Source organism: Elaeis guineensis, chromosome 2, assembly GCF_000442705.2.
Source record: "Elaeis guineensis isolate ETL-2024a chromosome 2, EG11, whole genome shotgun sequence".
Lineage (NCBI taxonomy): Eukaryota > Viridiplantae > Streptophyta > Magnoliopsida > Arecales > Arecaceae > Elaeis > Elaeis guineensis.
This window is the reverse complement of record NC_025994.2, coordinates 118,981,037-118,999,421: the sequence shown is the minus strand read 5'-3', so window position 1 is coordinate 118,999,421 and position 18,385 is coordinate 118,981,037. Positions and strand designations below refer to the sequence as shown.

The following is an 18,385-nucleotide window of genomic DNA, read 5'->3' as shown; positions in this document are numbered from 1 at the left end:
AAATTTTTAGTATTAATGGATTGGTGGCTTGGATTAGCCAAAAGTAAATATAATATAAATTACTTTATATATATATATATATATATGCTAAACAAAAATTTTTTATCTGTCGAAAGAATATATAGCTCCATATAATAAACAATCAGTCTTTGATATAGAAATATGATAATTTCTTTGCAAGAAAAAAAGCACATCCATTCCACTATAATTATCTAAGTCCCAATTTAGGGATGCATTATCCAAAATTAAAGTTAAAAATAAAATTACCAAACAAAGATATTTGACCATATAGGAATGTAATAAAAAAAATATTTGAAAAGATAGAAGACGTGGATTTAGTCTCCTTAATAGAATAAAACATCAATAGCAACTTTGACCGGGTTCTATATTGTTTCTCCAATGGCATCATGACATGGTTGGGATCTTCATTGTAGATTGTAAGGTATGATAACGATAAATATATTTTGATATAAATGAAATAGAGATAGAAGAGATGCCGACAACAAGTCGGGCATGAATCAGATAAGCCTCCCTAACTTGTCTTGAGTGGAGTATGATGGGATAAGTATAATAAGATAAGATAAGTTAAATGGATTAGATTGAATAAAATTATAAAAATTATTTTATTTTTATATAAAATATATTTTTTAAAATGTTATATATATAAAGAGACACGTTAGAATTAGGTTGATCAAATTTAGACTCAGATCCGATTAGATCAAAACTATATAATAAGATCCTATATTAATAATCTAAGTCATTGAACATGATTTATTACATTAAACTGCTTGTACGTAAAAAATTATATGATTTGATGATCCATAATCTATACATCAAGAAGTCAAAAATTGAACAGTGTAACTAAAATTGAATTAAATATATTTTTTTGATCACTTGATGTATATACTAGAGATTTTCAAATCATATGATTTTTTGTATACCAACAGTTTTGAAGTAGTAGATTGCATCTAATGGTTTGAATTGTCGATATAAGATCTTCATTATCCAGTTTTGACTTGATCGAATCTGAGCCCTAATCTATTCGATTTTATCCAAATCTATCCCTCTCTCTCTCTCTATATATATGTGTATGTATGTATGCATACACATACACATGAGTCAGATGGGTTTTATCATTACCTATGTATATATTTTTTTTTCTTTGATAAGATTATCCACATCTATCCTATTAGAGTCCAATATGACCAGATCCGATACTTGATTGGATAAAATAAATTACTATCCCTAGATTGATGTTATACCAGTATGCTAGTGCTCAAACTATTTTTTTCTTACGCACACAAAACAAAAAGGCGAAATATGGCTACCATTTTCCTGGTCAGTGCTTTCTGTACTTATCCAAGTTTATAATTTTTGTCATTTCCCATTACTTAAAAATAATTTTAAGCCCACATAAACTTATGTGAAATTCAATTATAAATGTCACCATGAACGTGTGAGTTCTCCTCACATTTATGGAGGTTCAATATTTGTTCAAAATATTTTATTTTCGCTGAAAAATATCATTTGTTCAATATTCATGTATATCATCATATTGTCATAAAGGGGGTCAACCTGGATAAGAGTGTGACAGAGACCTGCGTATTCATATTTGTTTAGATCCGAGCATCTGTTTGATGCTTCTTATCATGTGATATATTAATAAATAGTTTTGAGCTACTTGGTTTTGTTATCCACTCTTCACAAAGCGTCACTAGAAGATTTGATTGTCGAAACAATCAACGGCATATTTTACGTAGCTGCGAATAAAGTTAGAAGTATAGCTTCCTTTAACCAACCTAATAAATTACTAAAGCAACGTTCATTTCTTTGGAACTTGTTGCAAACTTGATGACCACTGCATTAGGCATTTAAAAAACAGCCAATAACCTTGTTCTCTAATACGTGATCATTCAAACCACTTCAAACTTAAAATGGATGCTCCAAGGATATTCTTAGTCCTGAAGCCATTGGTTCAATTACTCTCTGTAACCGTTCTACCAAAAAAAAAAAAAAAAAGAGGAAAAAAAACTCCCTGTAACCCCCAAAGTAGAATATGGCCAACTTGCTACAACTTGGACTATGCCTTCCTTCGATCAGATGATAACAGTGTAATTTGTGGAAGCATGGCTTGTGAGATCATTTAGCAAAATTAATGAAGCTTGCTCATTATGTCATTATCCATTAAAAATTATATAAACAGTTGAAAAATTTGAAAATTATCTTTACAAAGACGACATCAATCATAAAGTCTTTAAAACATCAAATCCTTGCACCCTGGGTTTTAATTCTACTTAAGGTTCCCCAAATCTTTTATGGTGTTCCTATTCGACGATGTGATTTGGTGATGTGATGATAACTCTCTTGGTTCACCATGGATGCAAGTAGTCTTATTTCGTACCGTTCATGGTTGAGAACAATACAGTATACTTGCGACATAAATACAAACACGTAGGTTTCGAGCCAAACTAATACTCGCGAGTTCTTCCATACGACCGATGCCCATTTGAACAAAGTAGACGATTGTACTTCAAGTGAAAGCGATGCACAGTCTATCTTCATCTTACTATAGTATTATTAGGGTTTTGGGGCACAGCAAGTGTATGTAAAGTCAAAAAATTTCACAAGGCTAAAGGGTGCTGACAGGAGGATGGAGAGGTACGAAGTGTTGCCTGGAAGAAAGAGAGAAAATGATCAATAGTTGCGTGATTGTTTATTTTTCTAAAGAAAACCCCATTTCCACTTGTTCAATTCTGGTCCAACTATAATATTTTATTATATACTGGGTACTCCATGATGTGATGTCAGCCCCTCTCTTAGTTATTTAAGGGCATTCTGCCAAGCTTAGATCCATGGCTTACTCGGTGGTTTGGAAGTGCTCGATGGAATCACCTCCTTACCTTTCCACTCCCTCTTTCTTAGATCTTATTCCCGGTAAATGCATGGTTGCTTTATCTTGGTTAATGAAAGCGATTCCTTGTTTCTCTTCTTCTTAGTCTCATCACTTATAAGGCGTCAGGCCTTTTCCCTCTTCTCCTCTCTTCTTTCCCTTCCTCTCCTCTTCACCAGCCATGATATGTTGGTTTTTAGATCATATGATCATTGGTCTAAAGCCAATATATACAACAAGATTGCTTAGTTTATTTGTTGATTCTATAATTTTTTAGAAGCTAAAAACACTTCTTCTTTTTTTTGTGTAGATCTTCCTTTGCATGGTTGGTTTCTTTTCTTTTCTTTTTTTAAATATAGATGATTAAGATTTTTATCTTCTTATTTTGAACAATTTTTGCTCAGTTTCTTTGATTCATGATGTGAGATGGGTTAGGCTAAAGAGAGCTTTCTTCAGTCCACTCATGGGTGGCTGTAGGGTTGAATTAGCTGCCGACTCATTCATCCAACTACTAAGAAGGTGTTTGCTTGGTAATTGAGTGAATGATGCGGGAGATAAAATCAGATCCTATGCTGCCTATGCTTGGACTGAAGGGAGCTCCCTTCCCTACAAACCCATGCATGCTATGAACCTTGTCTAGATGCTTTTTTTTTTCCTTTTTTTTTTTTCTTCAGAAAAAGAGTACTTAGTCTATTTTTGATTAGTTTCTCTCGTTTTTATTCTGGCTTCCCAACAGGAATAAACCAGGTTAGTTAAATCTTCTTTTGCATATGCAACATGATGTCTTAATTTAATCGTGCCTATTAGTCTATGTGAATATTTTCCCTATGCACACCATATATACGACATTCCCATTGAAAGCCAAAAAAAAAAAAATGTAAAGTGGTTTTATTGTTGTTGGCTCTTAGCATATGCTTATCGTAACAAAAATGGTGTTAGATAAATGTTTCATTTCCTCTACGAGTCTAATCACACGTTAGTGCTGCATTTGGATTCTTTAAAGGGTCGTATGGGTACCTAATATAAAACCATGACAAGCTTTATGCTAAGACTTGTTTGAGTGCTATTCGGGTAAGCCATTCCATCTTGTTTGTGATATAGTTGTGTTTATGTGTTCGGAAACGGTGTAGTATTAACTCGTAAGCTGTCCTATTGTGATTCTTTTCTTCCTCGTGAATCTTCACCAGTCCAACTGTAGATTTTCGGTTGAAGCCTTTGTTTCAATTTAATGCACCCAAGGTTATACAAACGGATCAAAGAAAAGCTTTATTCTGGAATTCTATTTTATATATCCATGGTATGCTTTGTGACCTATCTGCCTCTTTCGCCCATTACAAGTATACAATACAGACATGCAGAAATTTCTGTTTCTAATTTACTAGTAGCCTGTTTATCTTCTATTATCTCGTCAAAATCTAGTTGGTGAATACTAATAAGCAGGTGGCTTTGTGGATGCCATGCAAATGGGTGCCTGTTCCGTGACCTATTTTACTTTGTAACATCGTATGCTGGCTTTTATAGATGCAGTTTTAAATTTAGATATGTGTAGTAAATACTACTGCTTTTGTTCTTTTGCAGTAAAGCTCTGATGAGGTTTTCCAACCCAATCTTTGCCCCCTTTTTTTTGAGGAAAAAAATTCAATCTTCTTTTTAAAATAGGAGAGATTGGGGAGGAAATGCTTGCCCTCTGAAGTTTTTTTTCTTTGGTTGCCAGATAGTTTTGCACCTTTTGAAACAATGAACAAATGGTTTTATTGCCTGAGACTGGTGCCCGGCTTTGTAATTTCTGAGTCTTGAACAGTATGGTGATTATGGTCTTTGGAGGAGTCTCCAGTGGAGCTGCAAGTTCTAAAGACATGTCAGCTCACAACTACAGGACTGCACTTGATACTTCGGAGGTGGTGAAGTTTATGATACTCATTTTCTCACCAAAAAAAAAGTTCATAATACTCATTTTTTTCACCAAAAAAAGCTTCATAATACTTGTGCCTAAAATATTCTATTTTTATTGCTTCGTGTACTATCATTACTCGTATCATTCTCCAGTCTTATGAGAGGGCTGGCGCCTTGTTAGTACAATTTTCTGCTTTATTGCTACCACTTCCTCGTAGAAAAATTTCTTTAGGAGAAAAGATATGATTACTTCGTAACAATTTCTCTTCTCGTTAATATCAATCTAGTTAAGTGTCCGATTGAAATGCTTGTATGTTATTCTTCTTTGTTATCTATTTATTATCTTGAGAAAACCATCCATTGTGGATGAGGGATCAGCGAGCCCATACTAGTTTCTCCTGTATGTTATTTTTATTATGGCTTTGATGATGTCTACCGTTTGTATCTTTCTATTAATAATTCTGCAGATCTTAAGGCCGACAAAAAGCATTCACAGTTCGTGTTGTTACTTCTATCTGTCTGGTAACCATGTGATGCTATTCTTGTCTGTATTGCTTGATCACGTTATTTCATCATAAACTAGTAGGTATACTATTGAGTAGTTTGGTTTATTTGGTATCAATTCAGTCTCAAATTTTCCGGTTCACCGGTGGAAATGATTTAACTTGCAATAATTTTTAGTGAGAATCTGGAGGATTTGTTAAACTTGATGTTTTGTGGCATCCCATGCAATGCGGACAGTGAAAGAGTTGTGATTACTGGTATTAACTTTGTTAATTCCTTGGCGGGAGATGTGAGCTGGGCTAGCATCCATATTGCTGTCGTATGCTTTCTCTGTTTGGCTGTTTGGTTTGCAGCAGGTTGTGTGTCATATCTCAGCGTTTTCTTGGCCATTTCTGAAGTAAATGGAGTTTTGTCTCGTGGTTTATGCTCATCACATGCTCTTGTAAGATGTTTCTTCTCATTAGACTAAATCTGTATTGAAACCATGGGTAGAAGAATTTGAAGTCCAGCTGCATAAATAAATCAATGAGTCGTTTGCAAGTCATCACATGTTCTTTATTTTCCATTTTGTTTTATTTTATGAAGATATCATCTCATAAATCCCTTGAACAGGATTCAATGCTACACTGCCGATTTGGTGACTCTCCCATAATTTGTTAGTGGCTTTATGCTTATGCGGTGCTGCTGTTACCTCGTTAAAACCTTTGGTTTGGGAAGCCAGGACTAAATCTGACATGGCTAGATTCCAACTTTAAGTTCTTGAGCATTTTGGTCATCTAGCAAAATAGAAGCTTGATTTGAATAGATGTCTTCATTGTTATTTGCTCAGAAAAAAAAAAAATAGTAGTTTGGGAAGCAGCTTCAAGAATGTAAAAGCTGAACCTAATTCTTTTTCTTAACTCGACTGTTTCCTCGTATTTTCTTTTACCATTTCATATTTTTTGTATGTCATTTTCTAAATGAAGCAGGTCTAACTATTTTCTCAGGCAAGGAAAACGAGTGTCAAGAGAATTATTATAACTGGTAGCCATGTTATAAAGCAATAAATTTCATCCGTATGCTAATGCTAAACCTATTCTGCAACTAAACCATCCACTGGCATGCATTTTACCTTAAGCAGCATGACTATCTAAAGATTCCAAACTAATGGTCTCTCTCAAGAGCTGATTAGGGCTTCAAGGATATATGCAAGTATTCAGCCGTTTGATCGAGGCTTTGCCGTTGTTCTGTATTTTTGTTACCATCCTGATGATATTGATCTGTGTTCATTTTCCTGGCTATGCTTATAAAAGTTTTTTCTTGGAATTCCTACTTCCAGATATCAAAACTTTCAGGCTGGAGTCAGGATCTTCTCCAACCTGGTTATAAGAAATTCCTGCAGTCTTGGTTTTGTTTTGGATGCTGGTTGGTAAAATTCCTCCAACCTATCTGATTGTTAAATGGTGGGCGTGCACCAACATATCATTGAAGAAATATGATGACAAAACGAAGGGGGCATCCACCCACGATAGGAGACTCTTGAATGAAAAGTAGATGTAGTGTTATTATTATTATTTTTTTGATATATATTTGAAAGAAAAAGAAGCAAGGCAGAATCAAAATCAGGTTGGCTTGAAAGGAAGTAACAAATTAAACAGTGGGCCATCAACAGTCACTGTTCTCAGCGAAGTCGGTGCAAGTTTATGATACGTCGAACTGCGAACTTAAAGCAAGCTGTGGTAATTTCTGTCGGCGTAGTTTTCAGAGGAATAGGTGTGGTTATTTTCATGAGCCATAGCACTGCAAAGTAATCTGGTTCGTCTGATGTGAATAGAGTCTGAAAGAAAGAACAAAGTTCTACCTATATAGAGTCTGCAAAGTAACTGTTTACTTGGAGCATGTTTCCATATATGAATATTAATTTGAAACATTCTTGATAGCTGGATGGCGTGGTATAGATTCTTCCCAAGTGTACATACGTATCAGAATTATTTACTATATATATTCATACAGGAGTAGATTTCCCATTAAACATACGCTTCGAATCAAACTTGGATGCGCAACTGCCATGCCTTGCGTATTCGTGAAACCCTAACCCTAATGGGCGGACCTGCTGCTTATTTTCTATTCGTGCCAGCTGAAGGGGAGTGGGAAGAATCTCCTTTAACCTCTTGTCTAATTTTGGGTTCCCCTCCACGAGGTTGCCTTTTGTCATTCCTTTTGTTTTATATTTCCCAAGACCGCTTAAACTTTGATTTGGTGTGGTGGGGGAGGGCATGCCCCACATGAGATAGTGTGGGGAGCTCTTCCCCAAGCTCTACCCTCTTTCCACTGGAATTCCCGCTTTCCAAAACCTAGAGGTTCCTCTCCCATGTATTGCACCAATATCTTTTTTTCTTCAACTCAGACTACCTTCCTCAACAACGGGTACTCGGGGCGATTTTTCGGACACGTGTACGTGCCCTATTAGGCCCACGTGTGTCTCAACATGGGATGCCCAAAAGGCTGTGATGCCACTGTTGGCCTCTTTGGATTTTAGTGACCACCTGGGGGTTGATATCCTTTTATTTTACTACGCTTGGAGGGTGTTCCTGCCCTTTGGGAAAGGTGGTGTCGTGTGCGTGCGCTGTAGCGCTGGCCTTTAACGGGGTGAAACGACGACAGTAAACAAAGTTTTTTCTTTTGATTTAATGTGGGAGGTGAGTACCACCCAAATTTTATTAAGGGTGTCACGAAGAAGAGGACGACGGTAAACAAAGTAAAATGGGAAAGGGAAACCATAGCTTTGTTGGTAGCTGCGAAGGAATGGCGAAGCGTACAACGCATACTGCTGCTGCTTCTGTGCAACCAGCATTCTGAGCTCATATGCTGCAGTACACTAGACGGTCAGAGTTCATAAACTGGAGGATACAGTGGTTGTTAATTGCAATGAGGACATCCTTTGATGGTCATGAGGGCCATGGCGTAGGGGGGTGGCAACGTGATTTGTGGGTAAGCTGTAGCAAATGTTGTCTTTGGAGTCTCATTAAAAAAATGATAATAACTACTATGATCAATGAGCAAGAATTACTATTGTTGGGTCAGAATAAAAGGCACCGTCTATTTTCAGCAATGCCCTAAGAACTAAGTTCTGTATTGTTAAAGCTTCTGCAGATGAAAATACCCTGCCCATGTGGCATTGGATCCTACGTTCAACATTGGTTTTGCCCCATAATTCCTATTCAAAAGCAACAGTTAGACCCTTTCAGGGGGCTTGATCTATAACTATGAAGAGCGCTGATTTATCTAAATGAACAGACACTGACCGCACTCGAGACAAAACCAAGAAAAGCCTTCATGACAATCCAAGATTGGAAGACTTTGCTGCAAACAATGACATATATCTCATTGCATCTCAAAAGCATTGTGATAAGCTTATGCGACCTCCATACCAGGGTTTCAGGTATCTGTCCACACTCATACCTTCATACATTTATTAGGCAGGTTCATATAGACATAACATGTGCCCATCAATGCAACGCAAGGCTGCAGCCCTTATAATCAACCAAAGCACTTGCGAATCTCGATCACATTACACAAAATCAAGAAAAAAACTAAGACAAGGATATATACTAGTGGAGCATTACCTTGACATAGATTATGCATGTAATAGGGCCAACCAACTCGGCTCCCAATGCCTTCACTTTTGCAAGTGTTCTGTGCATGTCGGTCACTGTAAAAGACAATGGGAAGCCAAAGCATGTTTTCAGCAGAAGATCAACTATATGGAACAAAACTTTCAGCCAATCCAACATAGAATAGCTAAAGAACGACTTTTTTATTCGTCTATAAGCATTTTCTTTGACAGAAGGAAGACTTGTCTGCAGCGCGACTTGAGCAAGAATCTGAATCTGAAGAACCAGTGTTCCATACCTCTGATAAGTGTCTCCAATCTCAAGAACAGCACATAATCATAAGATGCGGTCGAACATATGAGCAGCATGTGAAAAGCTGTGTGCGCGCCATACATGCTCCTAGTCAAACTGAGCTGGAATGCTTACATGGCCTTCACATGCATCAAGTTGCTTGGCATATCACAGGACATGGGCTCATGTTTCCACTGGTTGCAGCAAATGATGCGTGGATCGTGCATGTGGTGCAGAATTTTGTCACATGCGTGGCATAATGGATACCACAGTCCATCTAGAAATAATCATCTCATCATCACAGGAAGATCAGAGATGACATGAAAGCTATTAAAATCTAAAACAGTTTTGGCTTCTATAATATAAGCTACTTTGGCATGAAAACAACAGCAAAAACCCCTTGAATTAATGAAGTAATTTTGGCTTATGGATTCTCAAGCATGGCTTCTTGCTCATGCATCAAGGTCTACCAGGGAACAATTATTTTGGGCTACCAAGCTATCCAGTCCCAACCGAAGTAAACATGAAAAGGAATGCCCTTTGCCCTTTAAGAGGTTGATTTGGGGCTAGAGCCAATTAAATATGAGTTGATTATCCATTGTGAGCAACACTTATACTCATTTTAGCTCAAGCTAGCAACAAAATGATGTAAGGGCAAGTCTACATATAATAGTAATTGAGATACTATGCAGTACTAGGCTAACTAAAGCAAAGACCTGCAAACTAGTGGAACACCACCCCTTCAATAATTCATCCCAAATTATTATTTTGGAAACTAGCTCCTCCTCTTCTTCCTTACAAAAAGTTGGTCTCTTCCCAAGTACATTTCATTTTGAATGAGCCCTAAAATCCTTATAATATTTCCTTAACTGATTCACACCAAACTAAAAAAATATCTAAAATTTATCAACTTCTATGACTAATAAACGGCCTATTATAAAAGTTCTTTTTACTGCATGATCCAATGGGATTACTGAACTGCAAAATTCTCTATTGAACCACTCAAGACATCTGTTCAACCACAAGAACCCTGATCAACATCATAAGAAGTCACATTCTTCATGAGTAAAATTCAAAGAGGACAGTGTTTGAACCCAGGATCTTGAACTGTTCACACGTGAGACCTTGGTCTTCTTTGCCTCATACTAAATTCAGTCTTATTTATCCTTTTTCCATGAAAAACAATGTTTTTTTCTTCAAGTCACCTTTGATTTATTTGTGCACCAAATCCATCCAGGAAATTTTCTCTTCATTCAATTCCTCTTTTACATGAAACAATAAATCAAACAAAAGCTAATATTATGATCCATTGTGCATCTGACACTGCGCTGTACTAGTAATGGATGCAAAACCTGTTATCTTGCACGATATTTTAATAATTTGCAGAATTGCTATGGCTTGATTATCTAAGCTAACACCAACATATCAATAATTTCTTGAACATAGAACTCCTATTCGACACCTCCAAAGAAAAGCACAGTATGTATCAAAAACCCCGTGGAAACCATCATCATCTAATTCAACACCATTGGTAATACTTTTATGAAGGGGTTAAATGGAAGTAATAGCTAGATATAAATAGTCTTTGGAGGATATACGCGAAAGGGGTAAAAAATAATTAACAGAAAATAAACAGAGGTAAAGGAAGAGATCGAGAGTGCACATACTGACGGTGAAATCTAAGCCTTCCAAGAAGAATCAAGTGGCACTCGGCATGTCCCAATGGAGCTGGAGCACCCATTGGAATCCCACCACCATCCCTTGCAGAGGTGGAGACTGCAGAGAGAGAGAGAGAGTATAAGCTAATTAAGCTAGAGGCATGAAATATAAGCTGAATATCCATTTCGAGCAACACTTAATTCACTTTAGCTAAAGCAATAAAAAGACATAAGGGCAAGTCTACATATAATAGTAATTGAGATACCATGCAGTACTAAGCTCAACAAAAGCAAAGACCTGCAAGCTAGTGGAATACCTTCTCTCCAATAATTCATCCCAAGTTATTATTTTGGAAATTAGCTCCTCCTCTTCTTCCTTACAAAAAGTTGCTCTCTTCCAAATTACATTTCATTTTGAATTAGCCCTAAAATCCTCAGAATATTTCATTAGCTGATTCACACCAAACTAAAAGAATATCTAAAATTACTTAACTTGTATGATCGATAAATGACCTATTATAAAAGTTTTCTTTACTGCGGAACCCAAATCAAATTACCGAACTGCAAAATTCTCAGTTGACACTATATTGGATCACAAGAATCCACTCAAGACATCTGTTCAACCACAATATCCCTAATCAACATTATAAAAACTCACATTCTTCACCAGTAAAATTCAAACAGGACAGTGTGTGACCCCAGGATCTTGAACTGCACACACGTGAGACCTTGTTCTTCTCTGCCTCATGCTAAGTTCAGCCTTATTTATCTTTGTTCATTGAAGGGGGGAAAAAAAGTTTTTTTTTTAAGTGACCTTTCGATATAATTGAGCACCAAATCCATCTTGGAACTTTTTCCTCCATTCAATTCCTCTTTTACGTGAAATAATAAATCAAGCAACAGCTAACATCATGATCTATTGTGCATCTGACACCGCGCTGTGCTAGTAATGGATGCAAATCTTGCACAAGATTTTAATAATTTGCATAATTGCTATGGCACCCTCCAAAGCTTGAGATTATCTAATGTAACACCAACAGATCAATAATTTCTTGAGCATAGAACTCCTGGACCACACATCCAAAGAAAAGCACAGCATGTATCAGAAACCCCATCGAACCCATCATCATCTAATTCAACACCATCAGTAATACTTTTTACCAAGGGGCTAAATGGAAGTAACAGCTCGATATAGATATGCCATGGAGGACATATGCGAAAGGGGTAAAAGGACAAAAAAAAAAAATTAACAGAAGATAAACGGAGGTAAAGGAAGAGAGCAACGGACTTGAAGGCGAGCTTCAAGGGGCCGGATTGGAGCTCGGCCCATCTGACGGTGGGCATCCTGAAGGTGAAATCCAAGCCTTCCGAGTAGAATCGAGCGGTTCTCGGCACGTCCCGGTGGAGGTGGAGCACCCGTCGGAATCCCACCGCCGTCGGATCGACCCCACCGTCCCTTGCAGAGGTGGAGAAAGAGAGAGAGAGAGTACGATAGAGTCCACCTGGGTTCAAGATAACGATCCCGAGATCAGAGCGACCAAGCCGGTCCAACCGCAAAAAATCTAAATCTAAAACACATTCTTGAGCTACTAATGGGCCGCCTGTCCAGAGCGATTGGTTTATGAAACTTAGTCGGACCGAGCCTCTTCTCAGCCCAAAACTATCCCAGTAACAAATAACAAGCAATGATAAACGTCTACGATCTGAATGCAGTAATCTAGCGTGAATCTTGATGCATCATTTACTCATTTTAAGACCTTCACCAGCTGAGAAGCAGACATAAGTAATTGCTGATAATCAAGAAAACAACATAAATACTTCGTCGATTCATTATACCGCTCAAAAGCATCAGATGCAAGGTTTCCAAGCCCTGGGAAATTTCCTGCCAAAACACTAGCTAAAAATAAGGTAGAATTTCCTTAGAAGAAAGAGCAAGAACCAACCAAAAGAAACATGTTGATAAAAAATTCAAGAAATTTAAAAAAAAAAAAATGTTTGAATTGATATATAAGAGCTTGACTGCATCATTACTTGCAATTTTAATTGCAAAGCATAATTGAATTTCTATATACGCATGCAAGAAAATCTCTTGCATAGCAGTGCCCCAAGAACATGCAGCAGGATATACATTAAGAACTTCCAATAAACTTATCTAAGAGACCTGCAAGGACCAAAACCAAATGACTAACTTCCCCTGCAGAGGCTTAGGTGCACTGTGCACAGATTCCCCATTTTTTAAAAGGTGATGTGTACATAGTGTTGTAAAAAGAATACTGTCAAATCATTCAGCAAAAGAAAGTGCTTTATCAGCCTACTTGTTTGGAACTGGATATGCAGAGAAAACAAAGTAGAATAAGATTTCTAGCTGTGGTTTATGAAGCAGACAAGACTCACAAAATGCTAGCTTAAATTCTTTGAGTTTTGCTAAGTGCATGATGATAGATGCTCTATTTTGTACTTCATCAAGTTCTCTCTTCATACCCTGAGAACACTGCTCCACTACTTGCCATCAAGACAAGGAAATTCTGATTATTGCATCAAAAAAGAGAGATGAAATGTTCATACCAATAAATGCTCAACATAAATAAAATACAACGTAATTCTTTCTGTGAAAGTAAAGCTCTCGCCATATTTCTAGGATAACAACATTATCAGAAGTACTGCTTGACCTTTCGAAGCAATTGCTTGCCTTGGTGAAAGACATGTTCTGACCATTCAAAGACTCAGGAAAAGATTCAAATCTGATGCGATAAAGGTGATGATGAAGATGGCCGGATGTTTCAAAAAATAAATAGTGGACCAACATGTGAGCAAATGGTTGTCTGGGGCAAAAGCAGGTTGGCTAGAATTAAGTGAAAAAAAAAAAAAGATGCTAAGATTAAAAACGAATGAAACAGATTTTGCAAATCTAGTAAACAATCTTAGTTCTAAATAGGGGGAAAAAGGGAGACAATCATCGAAATGAAAGGCGTTAGATTCGTAGAATTTGCACTTTCACTAAACTAGTGGTAAAAGGAGTGATGCATCTCAAATCAAGATATGGAAATTTGTTCTTTTATAATATGGTGATGCTAATCTATGCATTGTTGCCCTCCTTGTTGCTTTTACCTCACATGAAAGCATACTGCTTTGCACATCACGTTACACTAGGTACATGTATAACAAATATAAACATGTAATTTCTCTGAAGATAACTGAACACACCAACATGCAAGGGATTACAACATTTTTTTGCAGTCACAGGCTGGTGATATATGAACATGAAAGGCCAAACACTAAAATACTCTAGGAAGAACCAGATAGGTAATCTAATAGAAGGATAAAAAAAAGGTCTAGCTATAGTTGACCGGCATTACAACATCATGGTGGTTATGGTAATTTACTAATTTGGGAGAGATGCAATAAACTTGAATAACATGCTGATCACAGATTATATCTTCTTAAAGATAAAGAAATACAACCAAATCGAAACAATCAAGCTAGTGATTGCAGGCTACAGAATTATGTAATCATTGCAGAAAAATCTTAACTCCTGGTGAACAGGAGAAATTCCAAAGTTACATAGCGAGTCCCACAGAGAGGAAACTGAGATGATGTTTCCTGCTCAGAATGTATCATTCGCAATATTTGAACAACGAGGTATCCAAAGCCAAACTGGCATCTTGATCAATGTAGCTGCAACTACTTATTCCTTTTAGTTATATATTCCATTTGAGGATCCTTTTGAAGATTTGAGGCGAGCGTGCCTTCCCTCCAATCTTGCTTCAAGTAGTTTTGCCTTCAATGTGTTCACTTGAGCCAACTGTGGTAGTTTGGACGAAAACTCTGATATTTTGAGGTCAGCAAATACCGGTTGATAATTCCACTGCTGCACTGGACTAGATATACTGCAGAAATCACCTGAGGAATCATCCCCACCTACTGGAAAAAAATGACGTTGCAATGAAGAGTGATTGCAAGACTTCCTGATATTCCTATGAGGATTAAACTTTGTGCCTCTAGGAAAATCCGCTTGGTTTTTCATTAAGTTACCAGTTAGCTGATCAGATTCATGCTGTTTGTCCAACTTCCCCTTTAAGTTTTGATCACCATCTTGAGCTTGACAGATTTCAGAATTCTGGGTTGTAGCAGGTTTGCCTCGATTCACTTCCGTGCATCTGGATTCAGCATCAGTATGAGCAGGCAAGTGAATCTCATTTGAGCTATCATCAACATGCACTGGGTTTCCATTACATAAACTGGTCCCATCAGTCTGTTCCACAAATTGTACTTGCATACTGGATACATCATGATCAGAATATTTTATCTTCTCATTTGTAGAATTAGATTTCCTTTTTTCTTCTGATTTATCTGTTTCATTTTCACCATGCAATTTAATTGGGCCATGAATTGGGCTGTCGTTTACATTCATGTTCAGCTCAAAGCACAGCAAGTCACTGGCCACAGAATCATCATCTTCAGCATCTTGAGGTGCACTGGTGGCTCCATTTAAGTGGACAGATTCTAGGGAATGGCGCCGCAAACTACCATTTTTCCTGGCATCTGCATGATACGCTATACCATTCTTCGAACTATTGGATCTTCTGATCTGAAGAAAAGATTCTATTTCGCTACTCAGCCTCTCAATTATTGTGTTTTTTGCTGCCAGATCCCCCTGTGCTTCTGCAGTCTTCATCTGCAACCGCTCATCCAGCCATGCTTCGGAAATATGAAGTACCAACCAGTCAAATCTGTTATCATTGTCTCGTGTTGATTTTTGTTTCAATTCTCGTACCTCTTGTTCATAATTTCCTATTCCCTTTGCAAACTCATCGCAGAGGTCCTCAAGCAAACCACATCTTTTTCTTTCTCTTTCGAGATCTTTCAGAGCTTTAGAAAATGCTGGCTTTGCTTCATTTAGTTCTTTACCCAATTTGCGGTGTAGACTCTCCGAGCGTCTTCTTATCTTCTTCTCATTTTCAAGCTCTTCCTTTATGGACTGGACTGCTGCTTTAATCCTTTCTTGTTCCCTGTTCTTTCTAATTAGTTTGTCCTCTGCAACTTGCTTCATCAGATCATCCATTTCATGGCGACAAGCTTGCTGTTCTTGCATCAGTTCCTGAATACGTGATTGTGCATGACCCAGCTCCACCTTCAGTGCTTTGACCAATGATACACTAGATGCGTGCTGTTCTTCCAGGCTCCAGATTCGATTCAATACTTTCACTAATTCTGTCGATGCCTTAAGGTTATATCCTGACTCTCCAATCCTTCCTCTGCAATTTGTGGAACTGCTAGGAGTGATGACCTGGTTCCATGAGAGCACCTGCAAGTGCATGACAAAATCAGGCAAGGAAAAATTTGACGATATTCTTCAGGAGGACCTAGCTAGTAAACTCTTTGTACAAGGTTTCAGGTGATAAATCTTGATTCACTCAAGAGCATAATGATTCAGTACAGCTGCTAGAGACAACACAAGAAGTTTGAAGATCTAAATATAAACTAGGTTACCTCCACTGAGCTACTATAACTTGCACTTGCAGGGGACACAGCTTCTAGATCATGATTATTTGTTTCAATCAGCTTCTGGTGCTGAATCAATGAGGCCACAACATGTCTCCTTAAACTGCCGGCGCTCCGAAGCTGGTGTAAGATGTTTGTTAGTAGTAGAGGAGAACTCATCATTTTCAATTTTTATATGTATAACAGGTGGCAACAAGTTCAGCAAGGAAAAATCTGATGCCTTGAACATGGGAAAGTTCGGGTAAAAACTATAAATGACAAACAGAACAGAAGTGGTGAAGGAATTACAAAAAATGGAAGACTGAAGCTGGAGTTTTGGAGAAACAGGGTTACAAAATTAATTAGGGAGTTATAATTCAGGCAGTCTTTGATTATATCTGACATGACTCTATAAGAAAATAATGAACAAGGGGTGAAAATATCCTGCAGTGAAGCATGGTTCAACGTCATGCTATTATAGAAAGTATTCTTGCTATGCCTCAATATCATCCAAGAAAAAAATATAGTTAAAACAGTAAGTTTCCCACAGTCCCACAACCAAGAATATGTTTCCTCCATGTCATTCTCTTTTTATTTACTAAGTTTCAACCATTTTTTAACCATCAAATATTGTCGCATGCCATCCATGTGAAGTTGTTTTGTTTTTTTAATAAATATTTATCCACTTTAGGTTTGTCACTCGTGAAGTGCACAAAATTATTCATAGCCTGTGGCTAGAATATCTAAAAATAAGTGAAAACAAAAATAGTTAGAAGCTGCAGAAACGAAAGAAATAATTAGCTCGACAATTCCATCAACAAACTAAACAGAGAGAAATTGATGTCATCAAGTGCTCAGTAACTCACATCAAGCATGTCAGAAGAAAATTTCCTTAACAAACAAACCCAAGTCCCACTTGGTAACCTCCACACCATATCATTTATCAGCAGCAAGCTAAACACATATAAACAACCAGCCACCCTAATCAAGAACATGCATTAAAAAGGAACAAATACCCTCAACACTAGAACGAAGCTAGCTAGCAGAGAATTAGCTAGTTTTATACCTCAACAACAACTGCAAAGCAAAGCTAAATAGACTTAGCGATGAGAAGATCTAATTGTTTGTCTCTCACCGAAAAAAATTAAAAAGCTCGAAAACAGGGGTAGATAATAACAGCATTGCAATCCAAAACAAAATCGCAGACAAGACTTGAAACTTTACTCGAATGGGAGAGGGTTGTTCCGAGGAATCAGGGAGGTCGAGGGGCTCGCCGTTGTTTCCAAGGCGGAGCCTTCCACCTCTTCGGCTCATCTTCGAAGGAGGCAGGAGGTCCTGCATCTCCCAGAGACTGGCCCCAAGCTTTCTAGCAGAGACAGCAGCAGTGGAGGAGATTCCCAATGCCGAGGGCAGGGCTTTGTTCTTATTGGGTTCCAGCACCCAAGTGGGGACCGAGGTGGAGAAGCCAACCTTTTTCCCGGCTGATATCCCTCTCCTTAGCTTGGAGCCCAGGAGCTCCTGCTTGCTTCCACCAAGACCGCCATCATCGCCCCCATCGATTGCTGCTGCTGCCACCTTTTCTCCTTCCATCAACCTTCCCCCTTTATTTGGCCTAACCCTCTCTACTCCTGGTGTGGCGCCCTGTTCTCTTTCCCATGTCTCTCTCTAAACTTTTCCTACACTGTTACCTCTCTCTCTCTCTCTCTCTCTCTCTCTCTGAGTGCGTTGGGCTTTGCGTGTCCAAAATGTCAAAAAGTTCGCTAGGGGGGAGCATTTGGCACGGTACCTGCTGTTTTTTTTTGGCACAGTACCTGCTGCTGATGAAAGGATTTTACTACGTGGTTGCAGGGTTTTGCGAAAGGTGGGAGCCTTACAACAACCCACTATTCCTCGCTCGCTCGGCACACCGGTCTTGCACCGAAACACCCTCGTATTCTTTTTTGGTAAAAAAAAACACCCACATATTCTTCGTATATTGCACCGATCGTTAATTGATGCAGATTACTTGTATACTGAGCAAGACATAAAATGGTATCGAACAATATGTTTTAAAAAAATAAAGTAATATAAATTTG

At 37.8% G+C, this 18,385-nt stretch overlaps 1 protein-coding gene and 2 long non-coding RNA genes across 4 annotated transcripts; 1 reads left to right on the top strand and 2 right to left on the bottom strand.

Moving 5' to 3' along the window:
- The first annotated feature begins 2,850 nt into the window (after positions 1-2,850).
- On the top strand, positions 2,851-6,900 carry LOC140855856 (uncharacterized). Its single transcript, XR_012139247.1, has 2 exons — positions 2,851-2,934; positions 4,605-6,900. It is a non-coding gene; the product is annotated as an uncharacterized lncRNA (long non-coding RNA).
- Positions 6,901-8,625: 1,725 nt separating this feature from the next.
- LOC105039806 (uncharacterized) lies at positions 8,626-12,359 on the bottom strand. 2 transcript variants are annotated; one of them, XR_003800528.2, is made up of 4 exons: positions 12,118-12,359; positions 10,839-10,947; positions 9,179-9,448; positions 8,626-8,978 (listed from the first exon to the last, which is right to left on the bottom strand). It is a non-coding gene; the product is annotated as an uncharacterized lncRNA (long non-coding RNA). The 2 variants fall into 2 exon arrangements; XR_002164549.3 differs by having other exon boundaries at positions 8,626-9,448; positions 12,118-12,357.
- A 2,022-nt stretch (positions 12,360-14,381) lies between these two features.
- Positions 14,382-18,026, bottom strand: LOC105039812 (uncharacterized protein At5g41620). Its single transcript, XM_010916095.4, has 3 exons — positions 17,535-18,026; positions 16,320-16,451; positions 14,382-16,134 (listed from the first exon to the last, which is right to left on the bottom strand). The coding sequence occupies exons 1-3, from the start codon at positions 17,898-17,900 to the stop codon at positions 14,524-14,526; spliced, it is 2,109 nt and encodes a 702-aa protein (XP_010914397.1). The 5' UTR covers positions 17,901-18,026; the 3' UTR covers positions 14,382-14,523.
- Positions 18,027-18,385: the final 359 nt, after the last annotated feature.

Excerpts from the sequence above, each read along its gene's own strand:
- LOC105039812 (XM_010916095.4), bottom strand. The coding sequence starts at position 17,900 with ATGGAAGGAGAAAAGGTGGCAGCAGCAGCAATCGATGGGGGCGATGAT. Across the intron at positions 16,452-17,534 it reads AACAACCCTCTCCCATTCGA|CTTCGGAGCGCCGGCAGTTT; the intron begins GTAAAGTTTCAA and ends ATCTTACACCAG. Across the intron at positions 16,135-16,319 it reads GTTATAGTAGCTCAGTGGAG|GTGCTCTCATGGAACCAGGT; the intron begins GTAACCTAGTTT and ends ATGCACTTGCAG.